The 23,950-nt window shown below is 42.5% G+C and overlaps 1 protein-coding gene across 1 annotated transcript; it reads right to left on the reverse strand.

The window, feature by feature from the left end:
* Positions 1 to 10,071: 10,071 nt before the first annotated feature.
* Positions 10,072 to 23,648, reverse strand: Cnga1 (cyclic nucleotide gated channel subunit alpha 1). The gene is made up of 8 exons (XM_051170496.1): positions 23,542 to 23,648; positions 22,719 to 22,820; positions 20,219 to 20,281; positions 17,612 to 17,653; positions 17,407 to 17,520; positions 16,049 to 16,156; positions 14,724 to 14,830; positions 10,072 to 11,573 (listed from the first exon to the last, which is right to left on the reverse strand). Exons 1-8 carry the CDS (start codon positions 23,646 to 23,648, stop codon positions 10,159 to 10,161), a joined length of 2,058 nt encoding a protein of 685 aa, XP_051026453.1. The 3' UTR covers positions 10,072 to 10,158.
* Positions 23,649 to 23,950: the final 302 nt, after the last annotated feature.

Consider the following 23,950-nt stretch of genomic DNA (forward strand, 5'->3'; position numbering starts at 1 on the left):
CTTATTCATGTGTTTATGTGATGACTATTTTGATTTTGTTTTTTAGTGTTTTCTAAATTTCATGGATTCCATTACTTCCAAACAAGGATATCAAAAAAGCTGAGGCAAAGGTGTGTGTGTGTGTGTGTGTGTGTGTGTGTGTGTGTGTGTATCTGTGTGTGTCTGAGATGTTTTTATACCCTTACTTTTTATTTCATTTATATTCAATCATTTCATTTTTTAAAATTTTTTATTATTAATTTATTCTTGTTACATCTCAATGGTTATCCCATCCCTTGTGTTCTCCCATTCTTCCCTCCCTCCCCCTTTCCCCTTATTCCACTCCCCTATGACTGTTCCTGAGGGGGATTACCTCCCCCTGTATATGCTCATAGGGTATCTGCTGTCCTTCCCCTGAGTGCCACCAGGTCTCCCCCTCCAGGGGACATGGTCAAATGTGAGGCACCAGAGTACATGAGAAAGTCATATCCCACTCTCCACTCAAGTGTGGAGACTGTTCTGACCATTGGCTAGATCTGGGTAGGGGTTTAAAGTTTACCGCCTGTATTGTCCTTAGCTGGTGTCTTAGTTTGAGCGGGACCCCTGGGCCCAAATCTGCCTATCATAATGTTCTACTTGTAGGTTTCTAGGACCCTCTGGATCCTTCTACTTTGCCATTCTCCCATGCTTCTCTCAACTAGAGTTCCAATAGGATGTCATCCCCTCTGTCCCAGTTTCCTGGTAAGTGAAGGCTTTCGTGGGACATGCTCCTTGGGCTAGTATGCAGATATAAGTGAGTATATACCATTTAAGTCTTTCTGCTTCTGGGTTAACTCACTCATTATGATAATTACTACCTCAATCCATTTATCCACAAATTTCGGGAATTTCTTTTTTAATAGCTGAGTAGTATTCCATAGTGTATATGTACCACAGCTTCTTTATCCATTCTTCTGCTGAGGGACACTTAGGCTGTTTCCATGATCTGGTTATTATGAATAAGGCTGCTATGAACATGGTTGAGCAAATTTTCTTGTTGTGTGCTGGAGCATCTTCTGAGTATATGCCAAGGAATGGAATAGCTGAGTCTTGAGGAAGCCCTATTCCCAGTTTTCTGAAATAGCACCAGATAGATTTCCAAAGTTTGCATTCCCACCAGCAATGAAGGAGTGTTCCTCTCTCCCCACATCCTCGCCAGCACTTGGTATCACTTGAGTTTTTGATCTTAGCCATTCTGATGGGTGTAAGATGGAATCTCAGAGTTGTTTTGATTTGCATTTCCCTGATGACTAAGGAGGTTGAGCATTTCTTTAAGTGTTTCTCAGCCATTTGATATTCCTCTGTTGAGAATTCTCTGTTTAGTTCCAAGCCCCATTTCTCAATTGGGTTATTTGGTTTGGTGGTGTTTAGCTTCTTGAGTTCTTTATATATTTTGGATATTAGACTTTTGTCAGATGTAGGGTTGGTGAAGATCTTTTGCCAGGCTGTAGGCTGTCGTTTTGTTCTCTTGACAGTGTCACCTGCCTTATAGAAGCTTCTCAGCCTCATGAGGTCCCATTTATTAATTGTTGGCATTAAGGCCTGGGCTGTTGGTGTTCTGTGCAGGAAGTTGTCTCCTGTGCCAATATGTTCCAGGCTCTTCCCTACTTTTTCTTCTAAATGACTTAGTGTCTCTGGTTTTATGTTGAGGTCTTTAATCCACTTGGATTTGAGTTTTGTGCAAGGTGACAAATATGGGTCCAGTTGCATTTTTTTACACATAGACCTCCAGTTAGACCAGCACCATTTGTTGAAGATGCTATCCTTTTTCCATTGAATGGATTTGTCTTCTTTGTCGAAAATCAAGTGACCATATTTGTGTGGATTCATATCTGGGTCTTCGATTCGATTCCACTGATCAACCAGCCTGTTGCTGTGCCAGTACCAAGCTATTTTAATTACTATTGCTTTATAGTACAGTTTGAGATCAGGTATGGAGATTCCCCCGGAGCACCTTTTATTGTACAAGATTGTTTTAGCTATTCTGGGTTTTTTGTTTTTCCATATGAAGTTCAGAATTGAACTTTCAATGTCTTTAAAAAATTGTGTAAGTATTTTGATAGGGATTGCATTGAATCTGTAGATTGCTTTTGGTAGGATGGCCAGTTTTACTATGTTAATTCTCCTGATCCATGAGCAAGGAAGATCATTCCATCTTCTCAGGTCATCCTCAATCTCTTTCTTCAGAGTTTTGAAATTTTTTTCAAACAAGTCCTTCACTTGCTTAGTTAGAGTGACTCCTAGATATTTTATATTGCTTGTGGCTAATGTGAAGGGTGTGGTTTTCCTAATTTCTTCCTCTGCAAGTTTGTCATTTGTGTATAGGAAGGCTACAGACTTTTTTGAGTTAATTTTGTATCCAGCTAATTTGCTGAAGGTGTTTATCAGCTGTAGGAGTTCTCTGGTGGAATTTTGAGGGTCACTTATGTACACTATCATATCATCTGAAGATAGGGATAATTTGACTTCCTCCTTTCCCATTTGGATACCCTTGATCTCCTTTTGTTGTCTTATTGCTCTGGCTAGAACTTCGAGTACTATATTGAAGAGATATGGAGAGAGTGGCAGCCTTGCCTTGTTCCCGATTATAGAGGAATTTCCTTGAGTATCTCACCATTTACTTTGATTTTGGCTATTGGCTTGCTGTATATAGCCTTTATTATGTTGAGGAAAGTGCCTTGTATCCCCGATCTCTCTAAAACTTTAAACATGAATGGGTGTTGGATTTTATCAAATGCTTTCTCTGCATCTAAAGAGATGGTCATGTGTTTTTTTTATTTTCAGTTTGTTTATATGGTGGATTACATTGATGGATTTCCATATATTAAACCATCCCTGCATCCCTGGAATGAAGCCTACTTGGTCATGATGAATGATATCTTTGATGTGTTCTTGTATTCATTTTGCAAGTATTTTATTTAGTATTTTTACATCGATGTTCATGAGAGAAATTGGTCTGAAATTCTCTTTCTTTGTTGAGTCTTTGTGAGGTTTAGGTATCAATGTGACTATGGCCTCATAGAATGAATTTGGTAATATTCCATCCATTTCTATCTTTTGGAGTAGCTTGAAGAGTATCGGTATTAGCTCACCCTTGAAGGTCTGGTAGAATTCTGCACTGAAACCATCTGGCCCTGGGCTTTTTTTGGTTGGGAGACTGTCAATGATTGCTTCTATTTCTGTAAGGGAATTGGGACTATTTAGCTTGTTTATCTGTTGTTTACTCAACTTTGGCAAATGAAATTGATCAAGAAAATCGTCTATTTCCCTTAGATTTTCAAATTTTGTGGCATATATGCCTTCAAAGTAGGATCTTATGATTCTTTGTATTTCTTCAGTGTCTGTTGTTATGTCTCCCTTTTCGTTTCTGATTTTGTTGATTTCAATACTGTCTCTCTGCCTTTTAGTTAGTTTGGCTAATGGTCTGTCTATCTTGTTGATTTTCTCAAAGAACCAGCTCTTGGTTTTGTTGATTCTTTGGACTGTTTTCTTAGTTTCTAATTTGTTAATTTCACCCCTGAGTTTGATTATTTCCAGACGTCTACTCCTTTTCGGTGTTTCTGCTTCTTTTTTTCCTAGGGCTTCCAGTTGTGTCGTTAAGATGCTTATGTGCGATGTTTCCAATTTCTTTTTAAAGGCACTTAGTGCTATGAATTTTCCTCTTAGCACTGCTTTCAATGTATCCCACAAATTTGGGTATGTTGTTCCTTCATTTTCATTGAATTTCAGAAACTCCTTGATTTCTTTCTTTATTTCTTCTCTGACCCAGGTGTCATTTAGCAGAGAGTTGCTTAGTTTCCACGTACGTGTAGGCTTTTTGTTATTTCTGTTGTTGTTGAATTGCAGCCTAACGCATGGTGATCTGATAGGATACAAGGTATTATTTCAATCCTCTTGTATCTGTTGAGGCTTGCTTTGTGACCTACGATGTGATCAATTTTGGAGAAGGTTCCATGGGGTGCAGAGAAGAAGGTATATTCTTTCTTGTTTGGGTGAAAGGTTCTATAGATATCTGTTAGATCCATTTGACCCATAGCATTGGTTAGTGATGTTATTTCTCGGTTTAGTTTCTGTTTCAATGACTTATCCTTCAGTGAGAGTGGGGTGTTGAAGTCTTACACTATTATTGTGTGGGGATCGATGTGTGGTTTAAGCTTTTTTAGCAGATCTTTTACAAATGTGGGTGCCCTTCTATTGGGAGCATAGATGTTCAGAATTGTGATGTCATCTTGGTTGACTTTACCTTTGATGAGTATGAAGTGTCCTTCCTCATTCCTTTTGGTTAATTTTGGTTGAAAGTCTATTTTGTTCGATACTAAAATGGCTACACCTGCTTGCTTCTTGTGACCATTTGCTTGGAATATTTTTTTCCAACCTTTTACCCTGAGGTAATGCCTATCATTATGGGTGAGATGTGTTTCTTGAATGCAGAAGAATGTTGGATCTTGTTTATGCACCCATTCAGTTAGTCTGTGTCTTTTTATTGGAGAATTGAGGCCATTGATGTTGAGAGATATTAATGACCAGTGACTGTTAAGAGTCTTAATTTTGATGTTGGTTCTAGTCGAGCTTTTGTGTAGTTGTGTTTTTGTCATGGGATAGTTATCTATTTCCTGAGTAGTTTTGGTTGTAGCTTGACCATTTGGGATGGAGTTTTCCTTCTAGTACCTTTTGTAAAGCTGGATTTGTGGATAGGTACCGTTTGAATTTGTTTTTGTCAGGGAATATTTTGTTTTCTCCATCAATGGTTATTGATAGTTTTGCTGGGTAAAGTAGTCTGGCCTGGCATCTGTGGTCTCTTAGGGTTTGCAGGATCTCTGTCCAGGCCTTTCTGGCTTTCATGGTCTCTGCTGAGAAGTCGGGTGTAATTTTGATAGGTTTGCCATTAAATGTTATTTGGCCCTTTTCCCTTGCAGCTTTTAATATTTTTTCTTTGTTCTGTATGTTTTGTGTTTTGATTATTATTTGATGGGCAGTTTTTCTTTTCTGGAAAATTCTGTATGGTGCTCTGTAGGCCTCTTGTATGTTTATAGGCATCTCTGTCTTTAGATTGGGGAAATTTTCTTCTATGATTTTATTGAGAATAGTTTCTTGACCTTGGAGACTGATATCTTCTCTTTCTTCAATGCCTATTATCCTCAGATTTCTTCTTCATGGTGTCCTTAATTTCTTGGATGTTTTGTGTCAGGAGTTTTACAGATTTTGCATTTTCCTTAATGGCTGCTTCAAGATCTGTGATTGTATCTTCTAGACCTGAGATTCGTTCTTCCATCTCTTGGATTCTGTTAGAAAAGCTCACCTCCGTGTTGCTCGCCTTCTTCTCTGAGGTCTCACGTTCTCGTTTTTCTTCTGTCTGTGTGTTTATCATTGAATCCATTTTTGTCTTCAGATCTTGAACTGATTTTTTGATTTCTTTCATCTGGTTGTTTGCATTTTCCTGAAATTTTTCCAGTTCCACTCTATGTGCTTCTTTTATGTCTCTCACCTGTTTGGCTGTGTCCTCCTGCATTTGATTACAAATTTTATTTGTTTCCTCCATTAATATCCTCATTACTAAGGATTTGAGGTCATTTTCTTGTATTTTCGTTGTATTTGAGTTCTCTGGGCTGTTTTCTTTGGGATAGCTGGAAACTGGAGACGCCATGTTGTTTTGGGGGTTTTTGCGTATGCTTTTATGCTGTCCTTTAGACATCTTGGTGTCTTTGTTTTTGTTGGGTAGCTTCCAGAGTTGGATGGAGGGAGTCTGATGATAGATTCACTTGTTTTCTCACAATTTCCATAGGCTGGAAGCTCTGATACTTCACTGGTGTGGATGGCAGGAGGTTAGCCTGTCGTTTGGTCTCTCACAGCCAGTGATCCTCACCTCTCCTGTGCTGTGGGTCCTGCAATCGTTCTGGGTCTCTGAATGAGCGTTAGGTCATGCCAAGGTATCCACAGCCTTCTGGGTTCCCTGCCAAGTCCAGCCAGGGACACTGGGTCCGAACCATGCACCGAGCTCAGCTAGATTCTCAGGGCCTGAACTGTCTGCCGAGCTCAGCTAGGGATTCTGGGCACAAAATGCACACAGGGTCCAGCCAGAATTTTGGGGGGCTGGGACTGCGCACCAAGCTCAGCGAGGGGCTTTTGGCCCAAAGTGTGTGCTGTGGTCAGTTATTGACTCAGGGCCTGAAGTGTTTGCCAAGCTCAGCCAAGAATTCTGGATTCAAACTGCACACTGTGTCCAACCAGAGTCTTAGAGCCGGGACTGTGCCAAAAGCTCCGCTAGAGTCTCTGGGCCCATCCTGTCTGCCAAGCACAGTTAGGGACTCAGGCCCCAAACTGCAGGCCGAGCTCCACCCGAGTCTCCGGGGCGGAATTGTGCACTGAGCTCAGCCAGGGACTCTGGACTCACACTGCACGCTAAATTCAGCCCGGGACTCCAGGACTATACTGCGTGGATAGTCCAGCCAGAGTCTTGGAGCCGCCAAGCCTGTGCGCACAGCTCAACTAGAGTCTCTGGACTTAATCTGCTTGGCAAGTCCAGCTAGGGCCTCTGGGCTGAATCTGCGTGCTGACCTCAGCCTGTGTTTGCGCCCCAGAACTGCCCGCTGAACTGTGCTAGTGTCTTGGGCAGAACTGCTCGTTGATGTGAGCTAGTGCCTCTGGTGGAGCTGAGTGCTCCACCCAGCCTGCATCACAGCAGGAGAACTGCGGCTGTGCGGACCTGGTGCCTACGGTGGAACTGAGTGCTCTGCCCAGCCTGTGTCACAGCAGGGGAGCTGTGGCTGAGTTGAGCTAGTGCCTAGGGCAGAATTGCTTGCTGCGCTGAGACAGCGTCTCCACAGCACTACGCACTGAGCTGAACCCTGGACTCTGGGGCTGAACTGTCCACCGAGTCCAGTTTGGGTCACAAGGCACCACACGACCCAAATCCCATCCAGGGTCCCTTCTCCCACAGCAACTCCCACCAGCCACCACACTAATTGCCTCCACCAGAAGGCTCAGAGCTGCAAACCTCAGCCACTGCCACTGCTGACGCTGGTGCCACTGGTGCCACTGGTGCCACTGCTGTTGCTGCAGCCTCTGCCGCTGCTGCTCCGATCCCAATTATTTCATTTTTATTTGCTGATTGCTTCAGCTCAGCATGGCAATGTTGATATTATAAGACATATTGTCTGTCTGTTATGATGACTTAAAAAGGCACAAGGAAAAATTTCTAAGACTTCAAGTGGCCATGGAAGTTCCTCTTGTCCTACCAAACAAAACTAAGAGGTGTCAACAATCAGGACAAGATCTTGTACTTGGCTTTCTGAACAGAACACAGAAATGCCAAGTGAAGGTAGACATTTTGGTGAAGAGGGCTGAGGAAAAGGCTGACACACATACCGAAAAGCTATTTGTTTTGATGGAGATTCACCAGCAGCAAACCAGAAACTCAGCACATTTTTTTATAATCTGAATCGAGAAGGTGGGTTTATTGCAAATAGTTGAATAATGGGGTGGGTTTACTGTGTAGAGCTCAACAAGGAAGCCTGCTCAGCTAGTTTCTGTAGGGAATTTCTGTAGGGTAGCAGTCTCAGGATGCAAACATGTCATGGAGGAAGCTGTGGTCACATTTTTCTGCCCATACTATCAACATCCACACATGGACCAGGAGAAAGTGTTTCCATTCCCCCCGAGCCTGACCCAGGGAAGGTTCTGTCGTTCCCAAGAGTCTGAGATATTGGTATCCCTGATGTGGCTGTGCTTATGTCAACCACATACATCCACTCAGGACTTTATCTGTTCCTTACACTCACTCAATCCCTGTACTCATGGTGCTCACAGCAATAAAAAGTAACTAGTAAGACATCCCAAGAGTGTCTATTGCTGTGATACAACACCATGAACATTAGCAACTTGGAGGGAAGAAAGGGTCAATTTCACCTCACAGATCATAAGTTCATCATGAAGGCAAGCCAAGGCAAGAACTCAGGCCAGGAACCTAGAGGCAGAAAGTAGAGGTGCTGTTTCCTTATAAGCTCCTCCTGGCTTGCTTAGTGTGTTTACATAGACACTCCAGGACCACCAGCACAGAAGTGGCACCTCTCATGGTCATCTGGGCCCTCCCACAATAACTATCCATCACAGAAATGCCCCAAAACCTGTTCACAGTCCTAGGTGATGGGATCATCTTCTCAATTGAGGCTCCCTCTTCCCAAATGACTCAGCTTGTGTCGAGTTGACATGAAACTAGCCAGCACAACAGGGATGAATATACTCTAGATAATTTCGAAAAGGAAAAGTGTGCAGCTTCAGGCTCTGGGATTTTCTTAATGTTTCAAAATGGTCTCTTCCTGTAAACATCATATAAAAGAGCCGCGACGTGGCAAACTCTCACTTACTGGTTTTTCAGCCCCTTTGCTGATCTGTCATCGTCAAGTCATCAAGTTTACCTGCAAACTTCCACCCTAGCTCTGCTCTCTTGTCCCAAACTCCCTCATCTTCATGTCGAATCTGTCTTTGTCCTAGTACATTTACATTAAGATGTTCACACTGCACAAGCACTAGGCTGGTTTCTGCATAGCTAAGACATGAGCTCTGGCATTAGCCTCCACAGGCACCCAGGTTCTTAAAATGACTTTCCTCAAAGCCATGTACATCCAGGTGAAGCTGGAGCCCAGTCTCGAACCTCTGAATTGCCAATCTTTTACTTATCTAACTCGAGCCATCACCAATGTTAGCCCGGCAGAGCCCTCTATCTAGGGAGACATGAGAAAGGAATCGCGCAGCTTCCTTACCCCAAGCTTTCGACCAAACATCCATCTGCAGTCCAAGGTAAGTGTCAGCTTGAGATGGAAGATATCCAAATAAGAGTGCTTGGTGTTATTGCTAGCCCAGGTAAGATTCACAGCATCCTTTCACCCTGATGTTGAGCATGCTAAGCAAGGAGTGTAGCATTCATTCCTCTCCTACCACATGAAAAGGAGGAAGAGGAGGAGGAGGAGGAGAATGGTTATGACTTGTTTCAGGTAGACACCAGGTTACATATCATATGTAATATACCTGCTTGAGGACCAAGACATTTCCTTTATTGTGAAGAAACATGTACTGGCTGATACTGAAGGGCTGTGTAGAAGGGAAATGTATGACTACAAAACTATAATGTGTAAGTTAATGGATTAGCTTCCCTTCCCTCTTCCTCCGCCTCCTCCCTCTCCTCATCCTCCTCCCCCTCTTCTTCTCACCTCCCCGCACTTATGCTAGCAATAGAACCCAGAGCCCTGTGCTGTCTAGACAAGCACTCTGCCACTGAGTTAAAGTCTTGGTACTCTGTGTTTCCAAGAAGCTCCGTACTGGCCCATAAAACATTCAGGCCCCCTTTTCTGATATGATACTTGTCTTAATTAATCATCCAACAGTGTTGCATTTGTCCATTTTTCTTACTTGGTCAGGCATAAAAGGAAGATAACAGCCACAGTTGTCAGGCCTTAATATTCTAAGATCTGCTTAAATTTAACGTTAAGAGATTCTTACATCATCTTGTGATGGCAATAAACATTTTAATATTCATCTGCATATATATTTTCTTATCATAATATCTGATTTATTTTGCTTCTATCAGTAAGAAGCTTCACTCAGTCACTCATACTTATTACTGCAATGGCTAGTATCCTTAAAATGACCCGAAGCTCTGCAAGGGACTACTTATTTTCTTACATAACCTTCAAATAAATCAAATTCAGTCAGGTTTTGTAATCAATTTCACTTTATTGTATTCTAATTCTTCTTAAGACTGTATCTCAAACACAGTGTACACAGTTACACTGAGTACATTTGACTCCTTAACAATGCAAGTACCTTGAAAATGAGAGATATTCATTTTTACAAAGATTATTGCATAAAAGAAGCGTCGGGGGGGGGGGCGGTCCTGACACAGACACGTTAATCAGTTCATGTCCTTACACACTTCCCATTGTGAGAAATCTCAGAGGATGATTCTTCAGCTGCAGTTCTCCACAATGGAATTGGGTCATCCACCCACATACACCTTCCCTGTAGACAAATTTCCAGATGAATCTTTATTCTTCCAGTTTTCAGTTGTCTCTGGTCAAGTGTGCAAAAGGTTCACGAGACGTGCACAATTTTGTTGTTGTTTTGTTTTTGCTGGTGACCAGCTTTTCAATGCTGTGGAGACTCTGTGGGCTCACTTTCTCCTCCAGGTTCCTCAAGAGCTGAAAATTCTGTTTCGATAAGTGGTTTCAGAAATTTCTCGACTTTGGTTAATCTTTGCTTGAGTTTCTGCTGCATCGACTCATATTCAGCCAAGATGCGGGCAAATCGTGTTTGCAGGAGGTCGACTGACCCCTCCATTCGAGTGACCTTCTCTTCCAAGTCTTTAGGGTCACTGCCCATGTTTGCGATGTTCACATCCAGTAGACCATCTTTCATTAAGATCTGCCTCCCTTTCTCCTCCAGCATCATTTTGGCATCCGGGTACTCTGTAAGAGCTTCCATGAGGTCATCTTTTGAGAGGCAGAACAGATCTGAGTAGCCAATGCTTTTAATATTGGCTGTTCTTCGGTTACCAGCCTTGCTGCCTTTGATGTTAAGAATGCTGATCTCACCGAAGTAGCTACCATCACTCAACACCACAAACTGTGTGATTCCGTCGTCTGCCACCACAGCAAGTTTGCCTTCTTTGATGATGTACATCTCTCGCCCAATGTCCCCTTTCTTGCATATGTAATCTCCAGGACTGTACACCTGGGGTTGTAGTTTCAACACCAATTCCACCAATAGACCAGCTTCACAGTCAGCAAAGATGCGAACCTTTTTCAGTGTGTCTAAGTGAACGTTGATGGCGATTTCTGCCCTGAGTTTGTCAGGTAGATATCTCAAGACTTCTTTCTCATCAACTGTTTTTTTGTTGGTCCACAGGTAGTCAAACCACTTAATAACCCTCTTCTCCATATCTTTGCTCACGTTTCGAAAATTCATGTATTGCTTGATAGCATCGACTCTTGATTGAAATTCTGCCCTGGCTGCATTCATATTAGAAATCATAGAACCTATGTTACCAACAATGGTGGCAAAAATTAAAACGCCAATCAAGAAGTCTACCACCACAAAGACATACTCAGAATCCAGCACAGGAGGTGGAGTTTCACCAATGGTTGTCAAAGTCAGTGTAGACCAATAAAGGCTATAGACATATTTTCTAGCCAAACGGCCAAATTCAGGATCATTAACATCAGGGTAGACCCATGTGTCATTCCCAAATCCAATAGCTTTTGAGATGGAATAGTACACACAAGCATTCCAGTGGATAATGATGACAATGTACATCACAAGGTTTGAGATCCTAAAGATGTTTGGATAGTTGGTCCTTGTTTCTGTCCTCTGGAAGAACTCAAACATTCGAGAGATTCTTAGCAGCCGGTTTAAACGAATTTCTGGATAGTTCCACCCCAACTTGAAATACAGCAGATCAGTCGGAACCACAGACAGAACATCAAGTTTAAATTGCAAGTTTGCTTTATACTTGTCTATGAGTTTCAGTTGGTCTTTTACTAGCAATCCTTGTTCCAAGTAACCTAAAATAGAAGAGAGGAAAGCCAGACTGTTTCTGTTCATTATGCTACTGTGTTTTTTCTATAGTAACTCTTTGGGGGGCGTTGTTTGTTTGTTTTGTTCTGTTTTCCTGAGACAGGGTTTCTCTGTGCAGCCTTGGCTGTTCTTGACTCACTTTGTAGACAAGGCTAGCCTCGAACTCATAAAGATCGGCCTGCCTCTGCCACCCAAGTACTGGGATTAAAGATGTGCACCACCACGCTGGGCTTCTATAGTAACTCTTAACCAGTTTTGTTTAGGTCAAAATAAAAATGCTTTTCAATAAATTTGGCTTTAGTTATACAATAACCCATAAGATCAAATGGACATGTGCTTATAGAAGAGTCTATTGTACAAACAGAAAAATGACACTTTCAGTGTGAAAGTATATAGATAGGTAAATGGGTAGACTGTTGTCATAATGTTTTTGTGGACTGTGTACAATTTACCCTTATTCATTCAAATGCTGATTTCTCTACCCCACTACCTGGTTTCAATGCAGACATTGCTTCGTGATGTTTATTTTAAGTATCTCCTGCCTCAAGTTTTTGTAAACATGTCACCATTTGTTCTCTGTATTGCTAATAAAAACCAACTAGCCAATGCTGAGCAAGACAGAGGATAGGGTGGGACACCCTGGTCCATTGAGGGGAGGAGAAAGACAGAAAGGACAGGATGAAGCCGGGAAGAAAGGACCAGGAAACCAGAAAAAATTAGCTGGACCTAGAAGATGAGTTAAAAGCAAGTATAAAGTGGGAAGTCAGAATGGGAGGGAACTATACTAGCTTAGAGGTTTAGGATGGAGTAATTTTATTGCACAGCATTGTGCTCTAGGCTAATTAAATAGATCCTGGTCTCTCTGTGTGGTTATTTGAGTATACACCTGGTTAAGGAGTAACTGCTGGTTTTACTAAAATAATGAATCAATATTAATTATTAACCATCATTCTACAGTAGATATATAACTGATTCATTGATTGATCAGTATATGATTTTACCTACTCAGGTAGGTAAAATTTCTGTTCATTATGATGAAATTTCATTCATATTCTGCAGTATTATTATATGATAAGTTACACATTTGGCTACTGTCCTCGATATCTGGCACAGCACTCCTAAAATTCTTATGATTTCCTGAGAAACCAACGTGCTAGCTATCTCTTTTGTTCTGATATCTGCTCTTGGCTTCAGCTCTGATGCAGAGCTCAGAGTGCTTTCAATTCCTAGGAATGATAAGGGTGTCTTTGTTCTATGGAGACAACTCCGGGTAGGCTCCTAGGTGGGGATGGTACCCAAAAGCATGTTTAGAAGCTTGGTGCTTTCAACATCCATCCACACTTCCTCCAAGAGAAGAAGACAGGCTGGTGAGGAGCTTAATAGTCTGTTATCACTATATGATAAAGCTTCCCATAAAAATCATTTTGGTGATCAGAGAGCATCCAACCAAGAGAGCAAATGTTGAGTGTTAGAACGATGTCATAACCCAGGTCCAAGAGGACAAAAGATCTCAAGGTCTTCCACACTTGTCCTCTGTATTACTGCATCTGCCTGTTCATTTGTACTATGGTTGTGTCTTTTATTAATAGAAAAATTGCTAAAAGTCATTTTTGGGGTTTTTTTGGGTGGGTTCAGTGAGCCATGCTAGCAGTTAACTGATCCTGAGGAGGGATTGTGGGAACCCTAATGGAGAGCTATGTGACCAGAAACAGGAGCTGGCTCATGTCCCTGGTATCAGAAGTCAGGGGGAGCTTTTTTTTTTCTCTCTCTCATTTTATTACAATGAAGTTTAACAGTACAGAAAAGTCACATGACCTCAGTGGGCCAGATTTCTTAAACCCTGAAACAGGAGGAACTCTCTAATTACATTAAATACTGTTACACATCCAGACTTCCAATGTACAAGTACTCGGAAACAGTTACGGCCCTCACCAACCTAGCAAAGCAGGGAGAGCCTTTTGAGGCCCAGCCCTTAACCAGTGGGGTCTCATTAGCTCGCGTTGGCTTCAGAATGGAGTAAATTGTAGCTGGTGTTATAGATGCTTAGTGACTCAGGCTGCTCCTCGGTAGAATCCAAGCCCTGCTGTCTCTTACAAGTGTGGGTGCCTGCCCCGCTGTCTCGCTGTTCTGCATGATTATGCTTTTCACCTTCAGTGGGAAGCATCCTTAGCCTTGTGCTCCATGTCCTCAATCACTGGGACATTCTCTCCTACGCTGTTACTGTGGGTCTCATATGTTGAGCCCAGAATTCCAGAAGTGCAAAGAGAATTCATTTCTTCCGCTATAGTGGTTAGCAAAGCTGCAAGGAAGCCCTGGCAACTACACACTGCACTGGCGTTTAGAGAGCATCCTTTTGTGATTCTTAGAGGCTTCTGTGCTGTGTATAATGCTACATTTACAGTGGGGAGCAGTGTAGAAACAATGGGCTTCATCTGCTTATAAACACTCTTCAAGTAGATCGCTAGTGGATGGTACTCCCTACAGGGAGAGACACCACCATGGACTGCAGAGTTTATGTTTCCCATAAAATTTATTAAGGCTCTTCCGGAAAACAATGACACTTTTCTTTGTGCCCTGTTAAGTATCTTCATGTATAGCAGTAATCGCCCTTTACCCACAGAGATTTACTAAGTATTTCTGTTCTTTCTATTCTCCTGCCCGGCATAAACCCAATGAATAGGATAATGGAGGAAAACCACCCGTCCACACTCAAATATTTACTTAGCAGGCTGGAGAGCTGGCTCAGAGGATAATAGCACTGGCTGCTTTACCAGAGGACCTGGGTTCTGTTCCCAGCACCCACATGACAGCTCACAGGAGTCTGTAACTCCAGACCTAGGGGACCTGATACCCTCTTCTGGCCTTCTTGGGCACTTGGTGCATGTGGTGAGCAGAAAAACATGCAGGCAAAACAATCATACACATAAAAATAAAGGCTGAAGAAAAAGGTAAGGTGTTCAGGTCACATCTTCCTGGGTCAGCAGGAACAACCCGAGCCAAGGTATAAACACACGTTATTCATGTTTTCAAGTGAGGTTGTGAGTTTATCTTGAGCAATAGTTGGGTTTGAAAATGGAGTTATGTGGTAAAGAGAAAAGCAAGAAAGTTCAGGAAGACCCCAAACAGGTCACACTTACCTGTCCTTGTCCTTACAAACATATCAGCAAGATAGACTACGTCTGACATATAATCAAAAACGAGCCAATATTCTAGGTAATCGGACTGGAGTTCATCAAAACACGCTCTGTAAAGGAAAAAAATGTATAAATAAAAGGACATAGAGACGAATTGAAATAAAAGGTTCGTTTGTATGATTTTTTTTTCCCATGATGACACATACAATGTGCTGAGGGTGGGGGTTCATTAGCACACACTTAGTCAATCACAGTTTCTGCAAATCCTTCTTTTGGTGGTTAGGATCTCACACTTCCTTATTCTAATATCTTTTCTATAAATGTTAGTTGGGTTTGTATAGGCATCAAATAAGAATTAACCAGGCATGGTGGAGTATGCCTTTAATCCCAACACTGGGGAGGCAGAGCAGGAAGATCTCTGACTATGAGGCCAGCTTGATCTACAGAGAGAGTGCCAGGACAGTTGGGTGCTACACAGAGAAACCCTGTCTTGAAAAACAACGACAAAGAATAAAATGTTTCAGCTGAGAGGAGACTTCCATTGGTAAAGTGCTTGCTGCACAAGCTCAGTGATCTGAATGCAGTCCTCAGAACCACTAATGCTAACGATGACACCAATGACAAAACAGCCGTGGTGGCGTATGCCTGCCATTCTAGCTCTGGAGAAGCAGCGAGGAGCACACCACCACCACTACCCCGTAGTGTTTTTCTGTCCAGCCAACCTACTTATAATGGCTAGTGCCAGGTCAGTGGGAAATCCTATCTCAAATATAAGGAAGACAGCATCCTAAGGATACACAAGGCTGACCTCTGGTCTACACACACATATGCATACATGTGCGCACACACACACATGAATAAGTGGCTTAAAACTAAAGTCAAATCTCACTGGATGAAACCCACTGGTCACAAAGTTTGCATTCCCTATCTATACTCAAAAAGCTTCAGGGAAAACGTTCCTACTCTTGAACAGCTAAGATGTTTCTTACAGATGCTAGATCCTTCATTGTCTTCACTGTGGGCAATAATTTCCTTTCTGATAGGTCAAGAGTTACAGCTTCTCCCAGTCCAAATTCCATGACTGAACAGCCCGAAGTTTGAAAGAATGCTTCTTCCACTTTCATCCCCATGCCATGCCAGGACTATCTGTTCAAGCACATTAGGAGTAAAAGACATCCTGACCTCGGGAAAACACATGGAGAACGATTCGGCCACCCTGTCCAACCCGAGTCAGGGAAAAGAAGTTTGCTCTGAAAAGCTCTAGCTCAAGGTATGTAGGCAGAAAACTTCTAAGTGTTTTGATAACCACATAAAATAGACATGTAAACCTTGCAATAATCATTGTCCAGTTGTACATCACAGGTAAGGTGATACAGAAGAGCCAGTTGTAGTATGTGTTTCCTGAAGGATCAATAACCACAACTTCTTTCTTCTCTCTAGCAGCAATTAGAAATAAAGAGGAAAGTTATTAAGAAACAAAACCATTTGTATTTAGCATACCAAATGAGTCTGTATCCACCACCCATGGTTAATGTAGTGGATGATGAAGATTAGCTCCATAATTATCCTCACCATATTCACCATAAGAGACTGGTTAGTGAGAGGGAGGTAGATAGTTAAGTGACCAGTCTTACAATGATCTGCATGTTAGACTTTTATTAAAGCCTTATATTTACTACAATGATGCAGTCAGTTCTACACCCCCAACTACGGAGTGCAAATAATGACATAAATTACAGGAAGCTATAGACTTCCCAGCAATCCTTTGTAAGGTTAAGGGTGACAGAGCGTTGGCTTTTCTATCAACTCCTTTCTCCTACCCAGAGTAAAATGACCTGAACTACAATGTTGACAGAAAGGGTATGACTTAGTGACCCACCCATGGAGAAAGGGTGATGCCACATAAATTAGTGCCATTCTCACTCACGCATGTGCAGGAGTGAGCTCTGAGAGAGGCATAGAGGGCATGAAGAATAAAGGAATAAAACACATGCTCAAATAGGCATTTTAAATGGTCTGGTACCAAGCCTATATTTTTAAGGATTTTTCTCCTTCTACAAGCCTCAACAACTTTTAGAACAAGCACAAATAGTTGAATTATTGTTTGATGGGTTGTTTCGTATAAATAATTTTAGAGAACAAGTTCCTTCTGATAAAAATAATTTTCCTTTAAGGCTTTGCAAATATGACTTTGTCCTATCCCCATGAAATTCTATATTTCTACTGTCTACTTTAAAAGTTCTTCAAGAGCCAGCATTTGGAATGCATGTCTGCTGTTATCAAAAGCATCGTGGCTTTGGGGAGCTTGTCAGACTGAAGGGGCTACTCCAAAATGTTAATGAAATTATCACGGTTTTATTCGCCCTTTACAGGCTGATGGCTGGTCCTTAATCTGAATATTTAGTGAGAAGTTTTTTCTTCCTTGGAGCCTGTAAAAGAGAAGTAGCCAACACAGCAAAAATCCTCAATTGGAAAACTCATCTTGCTAATTTAAAGAAACCAAAAAAAGTTTTCAAACTTGTTTCATAGCAGTTTATGCAACAGGTTTCTTCTTCAGCAGTTAAGGATGTTTGTCTTTATCTGGGGCTCTTTGCTACAAAGCTTTTTTATGCTTTGGGAAGTTTTACCCACATTTAAAACCCATTACAAGTTCAAGTCTACTTTCAATGCCAGTAAAAATATTTACTCTTCTTTCTTATCTTTGGGTTTCTCCTCTTTCTTTTTCTTCTCTTTTTCCTTTTCCTTCTTCTTCTTCTTCTTCTCTGGGTCCTTTTTCTTTTCATTTTGATCATCTGCCTTGCTGGAAAAGTTTCATATGTATTGTTACCACATGAGAATCACACATGTAGGCAGAAAAGCAGACAGAGGCCTTTACACAAAGTCAGGCTTACCTCTTCTTTTCCTTTTTCTTTTTCTTTTTTTCTTTTGGGTCTCTAAAGAGAAACAGCATCACATTACTTCAAGCCCAGCTCTTTCTACTTTCCTCTCCACTGAACAAGGGCTCTCAACCTTGCTTTCAAAGTCCCATCTCTGTGCTCAGAAACCAAAGGAGTGAATGGCCAAAACCAAAACGGCACCCACACAAATGAGGAAAACAGGCTCAGCTTGACAGAAAGCAGGAGTTGAAAGGACAGAGTACATAAGTTATGTAAAGAAACTCACTAATTTAGGAAACAGCAGTCACTGACTATGCTTCCAGAATTCTAATATAGAAAGGAAATGGGTTTTTACTTTAAGATTTAAGTATCATTCACATATATTCTTAAAGTAAAACATCAAGAATATGTCATGAATTCTCTCTCAAGGAACTTATTTTGATGACACCATCTTTTCCCATGAGTAGTAAAAAGCTCTATGCGCATTCATTCAAGTCATGAGGTTGGACAGTAACCCTGCATATGATAACGTAGTATATCTGAGATGCAGCATGACCCACAGGAACAAGTAAGCAGCTAAGAAGGTGGATTAATAGGCTCATACTTCTACAGCACTGTTTTTCATCAAAGGAAGTCAGGGCAGGAACTCAAATTGGCAGGAACCTGGAGGCAGGAGCTAATGCAGAGGCCATGGAGGGGCACTGCTTACTGGCTTGTTCATCATGGCTTTCCCAGCCTGCTTCCTTATAGAACCCAGGCCCACCAGCCCAGAAATGGCACCACTCACAATGGACTGGGCCCTCCCACAATCAATCACTAATCAAGAGATTCCCTACAGGCTTGTCTAAAGACAATCTTAGGAAGGCAGTGACTCTAGCTTGTGTCAAGTTGACATAAAACTAGCCAGCACAGACACTGAGTTTGGAATCCAGTGGTCCTATTGTGTGCTGCTTCACTCAGAAGTTTACAGATAGGAAGTGAGCTTCAGGGGCACAACTGAAATACTACCAGGGAGTGCATATTCTGTGAAGGTGAGTGACTATAATCCAGAAGACCATGTGCATGAGCAAAGAATGGTCATTAGGTGGTGCTCTGTGCTTATGCATGAATAGAGTGCACAGGTCCAGAAATCAACGTATTTAATGAGGGGGACTCTACATAGGGAAAGTACACTTCTCATCCTTGCACAGCAAGGTTTTGTGGTTCTAGAGGTCCTCATTTCACAAGGATGCAGTTACAGTTCCATTAAACATTAATCTATGGCCATTCCCTGGCCACTCTGGACTCCTCATTCCAAGAAACCAATTGGCAGAGAAGAATCACCAGACTGTAAAGTTTATGACCCAGGTTATCAAAAGTAAGTAGTGCTGCTGCTGTGCAATGAAAAGGTAGAAAATGATCTGACAGGCCCACGATCCACCATGGCAGCTGCTCTCAACAAGTGGGCCATGACCCCTTTGGGGGTCGAATGACCCTGTCACAAGGGTTGCATATCAGATATCTACAATGTGATTCATAACAGAAGCAACATTACTGTTATGAGGTAGCACTGATAACTTTATAGTTGTGGTCACTGCAGCATGAAGAACTGTATTAAAGAGTGACAGCATTGGGAAGGTTGAGGACCACTGCACTCTGGCATCTTTTGGAATGTCCCCAGCCTGTCTTTGATGGTGACTAGACAAGTCCAGGAGCCACATCGTAGGGAAGCATGGAGACCAGCTAAATGTCTGTATTTCTCAAGACTGGAGGAAGTTCTGTATAGTTATAAGAGGGCTCTAGAATGATCAAAAATAGATAAGGAGTTTCCATGGAAACCTCAGAAACACCTCAAGTTGTCAGACATCCCAGTCATCTTCCCGTTACAAGCTTCCCTTAGAGGGAACAGCCTCACAATTTCCTGTGGATCTGAGCAGGGCATAGGTGGGCTGCCAGGCTGCAATTACACGTGGGTGTCAGGCACTCACTCTCCACACACCAAGACTTGGCTGCTGACCATTTGTTTCCTCCTATTCCTTGGAAGGAAGGTCTGGATGACAGAAACCATCATTTTTAAATTTACCTTCCAGATTCCTAAGGCCACTCTTACTAAACGACTGTGTATGGCTGAAAAGGCCCAGTTCTGTTACCTGAGTGTGACACAAATATGAAAGCATGTCCACACTCGGAAGCTACTACAAGATCAAACCTGTTCTCTGACATTCAACATCTCCCTCTGCCCAATTCTGCCACCCTTAACTCCATTCCAGGCATCACTCCAAAGGGCACATCCGATAAATATCTGCACACAACCTCTATCTCAGAGGTTACCTCCCGAAAAATGTGGCCCAAGGTCCACTGTTCTGTGTTTCATAACTTTTGTGGTTCAGTCTGTCCTAAGGAAAGGCAATTGCATATAAAACACAGACCTTTAAAAAAAAAAACATATACTCAAGCAAATGAATAGAATATATGCATAACTTTTAATAGGGGCAGCTGCATTTTTCAGATATAAATTAGCAAACAGCAAAATAATAAAATGTCATGTCTGTTAAATTACTTTGTGTGCTAAGGGTTAGCTATAGCTCTACTTTGGATACTGCTAGCTTTTCGCTTGCTTGAATCTTCTGGAGATATACTTACGGCTCTTTGTTGCTGCTGTTGTTCACATTGAACAGAGCCATCGTACCTGGTAAGTACTGCTCCCTGGAAGAGGAAAAATATACAGTGAGATCACAGTGGCCACAGTGCTCAAGTAAGCAAATGGCCTTGAAAAACAGATGACTTAATGATTTTCTACTTGCTACGCAATAGTGACCAGATGACTAAGACGCACAGTAAAGCACAGCCCGCCAGAAGGCAGTGCATTGCACCAACGTGGTTAGAAAATGCCTGTTTGTCATGGTTCGCACCAAAAATTAGCATGCTCTTTGGCCTTGAGTAAACCAAAATGGATGACACTGAGTTCAACCAAAGGACCCCAGATAGCCAGAGAAGACAGAAAGAGGGAGGAAATGTATTTTAATAAACACAGTGGAAAGCTTCAGTTAGGCAGCAGAAAGAAATAAAAAAGAGAGAGAAAGATAACCAAAAAAAGATGCACTGCACCGTAGTGGATGTAAACATGTTTTCCCCAAGTGTGGGATGTGAAACTGACTTGTGTGTGCTGTTTGCCCACTGGAATCAGACTGTGAGAGGACACGTGGTGTTCGTCCGATAGAAAAGGAACTGCCTCTTGCGGGGGCATGGTCTTGCCAACTGATGAACATCTTACTAAGAACTCTGACAGGAGATCTGTATAAGCCCAAAACCAGAGGCTTGGCTTTTTGGTTTTTGTGTCGTTTGACTGTCCCTCCACTGAGAAATGCTCCTGGAGAGAAACACTCCAGAGAACGCTCCGAGGTTCCGGTTCCGGCTGCTGCTCTGGGCTCCAGCTGCTGTGGCAGCCGTCACTTTTGCTGAGTTTATCCTCCCAAGGAACTGAGTCTAAAAGCCCTGCTTTTCCTGCCCCCCCCCCCCCCCCCCCCCGGTTAACCTCTTTTCTCTCCTATATAGAGTAGGTGGGTTGGAAGGGAGGTATAGGCATTAAAGAACCCCAAAGAAAATAGGTTGTAAGAGATAAAAGCCTACATTGCACAGGATCAGAACCTTAAACCTTCATTGGCTTCAAGGGTCTATATTTGAACATGACTGCTTTATTTCCCCGTATGTTAGGCTTCGCTCCTCTAATCCCACACTACATTTCCTGGGAATAAGCTCCATCAGTCCTGGGAGTAGGCTGTATCAGATATAGTAGTTTAGAGAAAGATAGCCCACCCTCTCAGAAGTAGCTATCCAGGACCCTGAGGGATGAATTTAAAAGACGCAGGAAGTCATGGGAGTGTGGGCAGCCAGACACACCCAAGCCTCTCGCAGAGGTGCCGACGAAAAGACAAAGGGAACTTTTAGTTCTGTGTCCTTGTTCAGGGACATACTTGGCAAGGCCAATCTGGGACTGGAGCCAGTTCCTCGAAGGAGTCAAGGTGGTGGTTTCTGAAGACCTGACTCTTCCCCCTGGCCTATGGTTTTTGGTCCTAAGTCAGCTCTGTCTGACAGACCCTGTGTTTTCGTTGCCACCTGTCTTACTTAGCTCTCTGCGGACCTCTACAATACAGTGCTGTGCTTCTTAACAAACTTGCTTGGCATAGTCATCAGCTTCTGCAAGACCTCCTTGTGGAAGGAATGTGACTGGGCCACAGGTGAAAGTAGTCTTTGGGGGCTTTGTCCCGTTGAGAGACCTCTGATACCCCACTGAGAGAAGCGTCTGTGATTGACAGAAAGGAGCCATTTGGTCCCCGGGATTAAGGACAGGACGGGGACACCAGCCCGGCTATTGTACTGCAAATCGACCATCGATGGGAGGAGGGGACCGGAGGAGAGACCTGGGTTCCCCCGCCAGCTGGGAGACGGAGGAAAGCGGAGACGAGGGACAAGGCTGCACGGTCGGACGACGGACGGACGATGAGCAGTTCGGGTAGAGGTTCTGCGAGCAGGCCGGAGACGCTCAGGGATTCGCTCCGCGGAACTGCTACCCGGAAGGTTTATTCTTGTTCTCCTTAACCTCCTTTTCCTTTAGCATAGTCTGGTTGTAAGGAAGATCCCTTTGTTTAATAAATTCATAATAAAGTCTAATTATTAAGGAACCAGAGCCAACACCTCCTGGTCCCAGTTACTGCTTTTGTCTTCTGCCATTTTTATCTCCCATCTCCAGTCTTCCTGCTCCACAATTTTGACATCACAGGTAGGCAGATTGTAGCGGAATCCTAACACGGGGCCCTTATTCCTCTGGGTTCACAAGTCAAGAGAAGCATAAGGGCACAAAGTGTCTGAGAAACAGGGAACATGAAGGGGCATATTTATAACTGGAAACCCTGTGGCCATAAATAATTAGACACCAGCAGTTTTCCAAGGGAGGGTGAAGGTAAGGAACAGAAGAATTACCAAAGTACTTGTGAGCTCTTGCATACTCTGTCAATGGCGAGAGCGTTTGTCAAGCCCTACTCTATAGAAGAAACAGAAGGCTTTTCATTCAAGTGATAGTTTAAAAAAAAAAAAAAAAACCACACACACACACACATTCTAGAGGGTGGATGACCCTGCTCACCTCTGCGACGGTCCTGGCCTCCTGTGGGACTTGTTTCTAAAGAAAGAGTCGTCATTCTCTGATTCTTCAGATAGAGAGGCATTGTCTTCATCAGAAAAGGAGCTGCCATTCAGAGGGAAGCGGAAGTGAGTAGGAGCCGGTTTTAAGCAGCTCAGAGGAGCACCACTCCTCATCAAGGTGAGCACTCACCCATCACTTTTCATCCCTTCTCAGGCTCAGCCACAATACATGTTTGATTAGAATGAGGCAGGAGCATAGTGTTCTATAGAGTAAGTGCCCAGTGAGATTAATATACATTTTTTATAGCTTCCACACACTATTGCTTGATACACTGGTCAGTGTCAATATTTGTCCAATAAAAAGTATAGTCCCTAATTTTGGGTTATTTTTATACATGTGAATGAACTGTCATTTTCTGATACCTCACTCCATTAACAGAAAATTCAATCACACACAAGGGCGCATGCACACACTCTCTATTCATTTATGGGTAACTATTTCAAATTACACTGTTAAATTATATTATTAGACTTCATGTTCTATGTACCTTTCCACATTCATGTATAACAATGTCCTATTTAGATTTTATATTTTCCATGGGTCAAGGCCTTTTTTATGAGTCCAGAAGCATTTGTCAAAGCCGCGTAATAAGTGCTTCTAAAAACTACCCACCGTCCTACCCTTCATGCAACGGGCAAGTTATACCGTTCCAAAGTATAAATAAGTTCACTAAATTAAATAGGTTATAATTTTAAAGTTACAACTTACAGAGGCAACTTGAAACCAAACCTAGATAATGCATGAGATGGCTGCATAGATTCACCTGCACGCTCCGTTTTCCATCCGCCGGATTTCCTTTTCAATAGCTGGGACAATCACACTGGGGATGTTTACAAAAGAGTGCCACGTATTGATAATATTTGTCTTCATGGCTAGTTTGGTATCTGAGAAGGAATAAATCTTATTAATGAGAAGAACTTTTATGTTTGCCTGTATAAATGATACCTCACACTACAGTGGCCACGCTGTGACAACAGAGATCTACTGAGGAGTAAAAAGTGCTCAAGCTGTGGTTCTTCAGTAGAGCCATGCTGTTCCACACCACTGTGTGTTTGCACACGCATACCTGGGATGGGCACCACCCATCTCTTAAGTCCAGGCCAAGGACTCATCACCTTCAGAATGTTAATTGTATCCTCCTGTCTCTGCTACAGCAATGTGCACTCACTTGA

The sequence above is a fragment of the Acomys russatus genome, chromosome 28 (genome assembly GCF_903995435.1).
Source record: "Acomys russatus chromosome 28, mAcoRus1.1, whole genome shotgun sequence".
In the NCBI taxonomy this organism is placed as follows: domain Eukaryota; kingdom Metazoa; phylum Chordata; class Mammalia; order Rodentia; family Muridae; genus Acomys; species Acomys russatus.